Raw genomic sequence first — 7,500 nt, 5'->3', positions numbered from 1 at the left:
GTGTTGACCAGAACTTGGACCTGTGTCGGGCGAGAGAGCGTGTCAAGAGGGAGTCACAGGGTTTAACAGGTCAACGCTACTGGATCTCTTATTATTGTTATTATCGTGATTATTATTGTTATTGATTATTATTGTTATTGTTATTCTTTTTGTTGTCATTGTCATTTTCATTTTCAATATCATTAGAATCCTCTTCATCCTCTTCATCAGTGAATATCTTATCCTGGACACATATCTATCTTAACTCAGTGCCAAGAAACGTGAACGAGAGGAAGAAAAATGCCAAGGAAGGCAAACGTGAAGCCCCAAAGAATCCAAAAGGTCAGACCCGAGCAATTCCAAACCGTGACGCCCCAAAAGGTCAGACGCGAAGCCCCAACGCCGGCTAAGCATGATTACCTTCTCGACGCGGTCAATGGCAGCCTTCTTGACCTCTTCCCAGCGGCCGCTGAGGCTTTCAACCTCGTTCTCGGTGTTGCTCTGCTTCTCCATGTTGTCGCGGGCCTTGCCGGCTTCTTCGAGCTTCGTCTTGTTTTCGGCGCACAGGCTGTCGAAGTTCTGAAGAAGGAAGAGAAATGGTTATTCACTAGCAAGCGGGGAATGAAGTTTAGTCATTGAATAGCACCGGACTTGCGATATTTTTTTATTTTGGTAGACATTCTAGAATATGTTTGGAGGCATTTAGCACTCGTGCATACTCCCTCCCCGTTTTAACTCCTGTAATACTCTGCATACTACTCCTGTTAATGCCTCCGTTTAGATGCATGGAACTGAAGATCTTTCGTTCTTCACGCTGCCTGCTGTCTATTCAAATAGACACTCGCACCATCCGCATCATCGTATCTGCGCCGAAGCACAAGTGAAGCACGGATTCACACGCTCCACCTCACACTCAGTCCCCCATCCTCCCCCTCCGCGCCGACTCACCTGGCAGTCCTCGAGCAGCGACATGCACTCAGCGAGGTTGGCGGGCTTGGGCAGGGCTTCCTTGACGTGGGACTCGGCGGTCTCCATCCAGGGCTTGAACTCCTTGACGCCGCACAGGTAATCGGCGTAGAAGCGCTGATCCTGTGAGATGGAGCCGGCCTCCTTCTCCACTGCCTGACAGACCTCGGTGATGTACTGCTTGTACTCTTCCCAGGTGGCCATGGTGTTCTTGGCGGTCTCAGACTTCTCGAGGTCCTCATCTGTCGGAGGCAAGGGCGGGTCAGAGCGTTCCGCGGGGCGAGGCGGGCGGTTCCACTGGCGGGCGGGTTTGCGGGGCTTCGATTCACGGGGATTGAGACGATTGAAAGGGTGATGCAGGGGGGGGGGGGTTGATAGCAAAGATCGTGTCGGGGTCAACCTGTCTCTTCGATTTGCTTTTTTTTTTATTCTCATGTTCTTAGTACAATGAACTATATATACCAAGTAAACAGATATGAATATGAACTTGCTGAGACGGAATCGTCGTAAATATAGCCGCATAAATACAAGGTTAATTTGTTAAATGAATTATCCATTGTTATGATTAAAACAAAAGAAACGTTCAAAACAGAGAAACATTAGAATATAATGATGTTAATAATAATGACGATAATAGTAATAATTGATAATAATAATAATAACGATAAACATAACGAAAATGAGAGTAACAGAATGTAAAGATAAGTGAAAATCATAAAAAAAAACAGCATTTCCGCGTTGTACGGAAAGGAACCCGTTCACAATTTCCGCAGATTAAACGCATGATTTCGCCGAACAAAAGAAACAGAAAGCGAGAAGTGACAACGACGCGTCACAGGATGTTACTGAAATGGCAAACAAAGATCAAAGCGACAGAAAATAAAATAGCGTCGACAAGTTGGCAAAGAGTTTTGTCTTCAAGACTTACGTTTCGAGGAGGTGTCATCAACGCCGGATCATACATTGGGAATCACAGGATGCCGATGGGAAAGGAGGAATCCAAGGGACTTTACCCAAGCTGGAAGGGCCTTGAGGGTAGGATGAGGCGAAGAGGATAAAAGGGCTTGGAACCAGGCTGATGAAGGAGGAAAAGGATCGTAACAAAAAGAGGAATTGGTATAATACGGATAAGGATTGGAGGGAAAGGTTTTGTAGACGAGGATGTGCTGTAATTTTGGGAGTAAAAAAAAGAGAGAGAGAGATTGGACTGGGTCAGTTTGGTTTCTACGAGCTAAATAGAATAAGGTTTCCAGACCTTAATCTTAAAGAGGTTCATACGCCATACTAGCTACGTGGATATTTTACTATACTGGAGCTAAATCAACATGCAATATCAATTTTTAAACTGCAGAAAGGGTTAAGGAATCTCTTAGGAATTTATATTTTATGTGGAGTGGGTTTGCATGCTTGGAAACCTTAGAGCCTGACAAGTTTTCTTAAGATACCTGTAATGTTTTTTTAATGACAATATAAAAGTTATAAGATACTTAATTAGACTTACATAACGACACTTCTTTCATTTTCTGAAATTTCTTCTACATCATACTTCATATCTCATCTTTTATACTCATTATAACTCATCTATCTAGATCACCTCTCTTTCTCATTTTCTGAAAATGGCCCCGACGAGGGAACTTTCCCTGGTTTCTCTAAAAGATAGTTTAATCGGTAGACTTTTTTGCTCCCTTAGCTTAAACTCATTCACTCACTCACTCTCTTTCTCTCTCTCTATCTATCTATCTATCTATCTATCTATCTATCTATCTCTCTCTTTCTCTCTTTTTCTCACTCTCTCTCTATTCTCTTCTCTCTCTTCCTCTCTCTCTCTCTGTCTTTCTCTCTCTCTCTCTCTCACTGTCTCTCTCTCTCTCTTTCTCTCTCTATCTTTCTCTTTTTCTCTCTCTCTCTCTTTCTCTTCCTCTCTCTCTCTCTCTCTCTCTCTCACTTTTCTTTCTCTCTCTCTCTCTCTCTCACTTTTCTTTCTCTCTCTCTCTCTCTCTCTCTCTCTCTCTCTCTCTCTCTCTCTCTCTCTCTCTCTCTCTCTCTCTCTCTCTCTCTCTCTCTCTCTCTCTCTCTCTCTCTCTCTCCATCATCTTTCCCTCACCCCCCTATCACCATCCCCCCCTTCCCCAGCCCCCTTCCCCAGCCCCCTTCCCCCAGCCCCCCTTACCTGTGAGGAGGGCCTTGTATTCCTTGTGAAGGGGCTCAACCTCGGGGAACTTGACTTGGCTCTGTTCCTGCAGGATGAGGATCTCCCTGACACGGTCCTCGGGGCTGAGCTCGCCGGAGGTCGTGATTTCCTCGAGCTTGGCGTTGACGGGGGTGGCCCAGTCCTTGAGCTCCTTGGCGTGGTTGACGGTCTTGGTGAGCTTCTCGTTGTACTCGAAGAGCTTGTCGAGCTTGGCTTTGCACTTCTCGATGATGGTGCGTTTCTCCTCGACCTCGGAGACCTGGGGGTAGAGGGAAGGGGGTGGGGGAGGGCGTGAGTATGGTGTGCATTGATTATATCGCTTATTTTAGTCTCTCTATTTTTCTTTTTTTTTATGTCTTTTTCCCTTTCTTTTTTTTTTTTTTTTGGGGGGGGGCTCTGTTAAATTATCTCTCTATCTCACTGTTTGTTAGTCTAGTTATTTATTTAGTTGTTTTGCTCCTCGGGTTTATTTTCAGTCTTTAATTTCATTGTCTTTCGTATGTTTTGGTTTAGTTACCTACGTATATGTTATTGCTTTGAAAATGGAATTAACGTTTAAAAAAAAGCTAAATGAATAGGAGCTGAACACTGACAAAATACAAATTAAGAAATATGAAAGAAAACACGTGAATTTGCACATGGCGTTGCTAATACTAGACACATCAAGACGATAAGAAGAGAAGACATATACAAGCACATACAACACAGATACAGAACAGTGGCTCTTAAACAGGGCGACGCGTCCATCTAACGAGAGGACAAGCCAGGAGGACGAAAGGGGCAGTTTCTCTAACTACCTTTGCAGTTCTCTTCGAAGTATTGTGATGTATCTGAGTGTTCTTTCTATAGACTATTTGCTCAGTAGAATGACTAAATATAAGATTTTTTTATTGTTTTATTTGTTTTTTTTTCTTTCCACTAGATGATTGGATGGTGTGGCGGAAAGACAAAGACAAACTATTCGAGGGAGAGTAACATTGAACAGTTTGAGAACCACTGATATAGAACACACATAACATAAGCTACAGATAAAAAGTATGTAATAGCCCAAAATAAAAAGGAAAAGAAGAAGAAGAAGACGAAAAAAAACAAAAACATTTAAGCACGTCACCCCAACCAAGGACGGGGCCCCGCGCACGCACCTCCTTGTCAAGGAACTCCTTCTTGTCGTCACCAGCAAGGACGATGATGGTCTGGTAGCACTTCTTAATGGTTTCCAGCATCTCGTCGGCCTTCTTCTTCTCCTCCTCCCAGATCTCGAGCTTCTGGGCGAGCTTCCTGGCGCCCATGACGGGGTCGTAGAACTTCCTGTAGCGCTTGAACTCAGCCTCCAGCTTCTCAATGGGGCCGTTGATGGCAGAGCGCATCTCGTCGTACTTCTCCCAATCCTTGGCGGAGTCTGGCGGAGGGAAGGAAGCAGAGTCAGGTCAGGTCAGGTCAGGGCGGGAGAGGGACCCTTTTCAGGATGATGGAGGAAGGGCAGGAAAGGTAGTCTTCCCTTTTCTTTTGTCTTTTTTTGTTTTGGTATCAAGTAGGAGAATAATATAGGAATCGAATTGGTTTGGAATGGGTGTGGGATCGATTTACAAAATATGTATAAAACATCTGTTCAAATCCGGGTATAAAAAATGTATAGATAAAATAACACTTGGACACAAACTATTCTAAGACAAGATAGATGTCCTATCCCACCAGCACTTTTTTTTTTTTTTGGCTTTGATTTTGGTTGTTTTTTGTTTTTGTTTTTGAATTTACCTATTTACGTATCTCTCTTTCTATTGGAATGTGCGTACAATTATACATATGTGTGTGTTTGACATATACGTGTGTGTATTTTAATATATGTGTGTATCTCTATCTATCTATTCAGCTCCCCCGTTCGTTCCGTCCCCTCCCCCCGTTCGTTCTGTCCCCTCCCCCCCTTCGTACCCCCGCTTCCCCCACTCACTGCAGAGCATGGTGTGCCTCTCCTTGGACTTCTCGTTTGCCTCCTTCCATGTAGTCTCCATCTTCTCAATGAGCTCCGTGAGGAAAGGAGCCTTGTTGGGGTTCTGGAGCAGCTTCTTGCCACGCTTGAGGAGCTCCTCGTACTGTTCGCGCTGGGACTCCACGGTGGCGATGACCTGAGGGGGAGGAAGGGTCGCAGAAGGTCAAGGAGATGGTTGGTGAATCAGGGTGGTGGTCATAATGGTCGTAATGATATTGGATACGCTGTTGGTTGGAACTGTGGTGATTGCAGTGGTAATGCAGCCGGGCGTCTAATAAATGTCTCCGTGATTAAAGAAAATGTTGATTTTTTTTTTTTCCAAAGGAAATCTATGCTGTTTGGAGTGAACTATATTTACAAATGGAGATTCTTGACTAGTCGGCTTCGAAACAAGTCGAGCTTCGAACCCATCCCCCCATAAGAAAATAAATAAATAAACAAATTTTAAGAAATGTCAGAACAGATTATAGATTTAAAAAAATCATGAAGAAATAGATGTATGAAATAGATATATAAACATACACCTTAGAACCAACTTAAAGTCTCACCTTATCGGCCTTCTCGATCTGCTCCTCCACCATGTTCATGTTGTGGGGGTGGATCTCCTTGACGGACAGGTGACGCATCTCCTCCAGCGTCTTGAGGGTCTGGCTGATGTCGTCACCGTAGGCGTAGCATCTGGCGTACACGTCCACCTTGGCCTGTGTCTCCTGAGTGGGCGGCATGAGCTTGTCGTGGCGGTCGATGAGGGCCTGCAGCTTCTTCTTCTCTGTGGCCTTGAACTCCTTGTCCTTGGAGCTGACCACGGTGTCGTCGGACACGCGCATCGAGACCTTCTCCAGCATCATGTCGAGCCATTCCTTCATGCCCTCCTTCTCCAGATCGCGGGTCAGGGACTGCGGGAGGAAGGGGGCGTGGCGTGAGTCTGAGAGGGAGGCTTGGGGTGTGGTGGGGTGCTTGGGTGGGTGGGTGGGTGGGTGGTCGTGATTCTTTGGTTGTTGTTGTTGTTGTTTTTGTCTTTGTCTCTCGGACTCTCGGTCTCTCTCTCTTTCTTTCTCTCTCTCTCTCTCTCTCTCTCTCTCTCTCTCTGTGTCTCTCTCTCTCTCTGTCTCTCTGTCTCTCTGTCTCTCTCTCTTTCTTTCTCCCTTTCTCTTTCTCTCTCTGTCTCTCTCTCTCTCTCTCTCTCTTTGTATGTATATATATATATATATATATATATATATATATATATATATATATATATATACATATATATATATACATATGCGTCAGTGTATTGGTGTGTGTGTGTGTGTGTGTGTGTGTGTGTGTGTGTGTGTGTGTGTGTGTGTGTGTGTGTGTGTGTGTGTGTGTGTGTGCATTTTATACATATATGTGTTGAATGCTAAATATTCTGTACAACATATCAGTGTTAACAAATTTGTAAGATGATAATACGAAAATTGTATGATAAGCAATTCAGAGGTTATGAATAATCTAACATAGGCCTACATATACATAAAAACACATTTTCAAAATCAGGAGGCTTCATAAAGAATATTACATAGCTATTTTAGAAATAACAACTCATTTTTTTTTTAAACAACTGAAGAAAGATAAGATTCTTTTGCATATTCAATCGTAAATCGTATGGACTGAGGAAACGCGCTCATGTACACACGAGCACTCGTATACACACACGCACACTCACACACATACACACACACACACACATACACACACACAAAAAACAAAAAAACAAAAAAACAAAAAAAAGTATATGCACGTACACACACACACACACACACACACACACACACACACACACACAAAAAAAAAAAAAAAAAAAATGTATATGAACGTACACACACACACACTTGCACCCCTTTACTAACACGCGCAATATATAACAACGTAATTTAGAGTTAACCTGAACTGCATATAATATAGGCTTAAATATGAATCATCCAATTTATCCACGCATTGGTCTTCGTCGAATAGTTACATATCTAGCTAATATCTGTCTTATTTACAGATAAAGTAGATAGAGATAGTTTTAGCGTTGGTGTAGCGACGCACAAACATCCATATAAATAAATAAATATATATATATATATATATATATATATATATATATATATATATATATATATATATATATATGTATAAACAAATACACCCTCGCAGACAAACATGCACACATACAGCCAGAGGAAGCAGATACTCAAAGGCAAATGCATACAAACACACACTAAAACATTCACAAAGCCATATATAAACGCACACACACATTCAGACAAACACGCACTCTTATTTATACACAAACTAACAAAGATAATGACGATTATCATTATAATAATAGGAATAATGATGCAGAATTAATATCAGTGACAAAAAT

The 7,500-nt window shown here is 42.7% G+C and overlaps 1 protein-coding gene across 2 annotated transcripts in view; it reads right to left on the bottom strand.

Moving 5' to 3' along the window:
- LOC122266062 (muscle-specific protein 300 kDa) overlaps positions 1 to 7,500 on the bottom strand; it is a 15,363-nt gene that overhangs the window by 978 nt on the left and 6,885 nt on the right. Inside the window, exons 2-8 of one of the 2 annotated variants that reach the window (XM_043035640.2) lie at positions 5,672 to 6,019; positions 5,085 to 5,259; positions 4,279 to 4,535; positions 3,116 to 3,395; positions 928 to 1,187; positions 400 to 558; positions 1 to 20 (exon numbers count right to left, since the gene is read on the bottom strand). The exon at positions 1 to 20 is cut by the window's left edge and continues 978 nt beyond it. In XM_043035640.2, coding sequence (XP_042891574.1) covers positions 1 to 20; positions 400 to 558; positions 928 to 1,187; positions 3,116 to 3,395; positions 4,279 to 4,535; positions 5,085 to 5,259; positions 5,672 to 6,019 — 1,499 coding nt within the window. Of the gene's footprint in view, positions 21 to 225; positions 322 to 360; positions 559 to 927; positions 1,188 to 3,115; positions 3,396 to 4,278; positions 4,536 to 5,084; positions 5,260 to 5,671; positions 6,020 to 7,500 lie in introns of those variants that run through there. The other variant, XM_086551938.1, reaches the window with a different exon arrangement.

This window comes from Penaeus japonicus, unplaced genomic scaffold, assembly GCF_977035675.1.
Source record: "Penaeus japonicus unplaced genomic scaffold, GWHDUDI00000001_assembly GWHDUDI00000026, whole genome shotgun sequence".
NCBI lineage: Eukaryota > Metazoa > Arthropoda > Malacostraca > Decapoda > Penaeidae > Penaeus > Penaeus japonicus.
The sequence above is the reverse complement of the archived record's forward strand: the minus strand, read 5'-3'. Positions and strand labels throughout refer to the sequence as shown.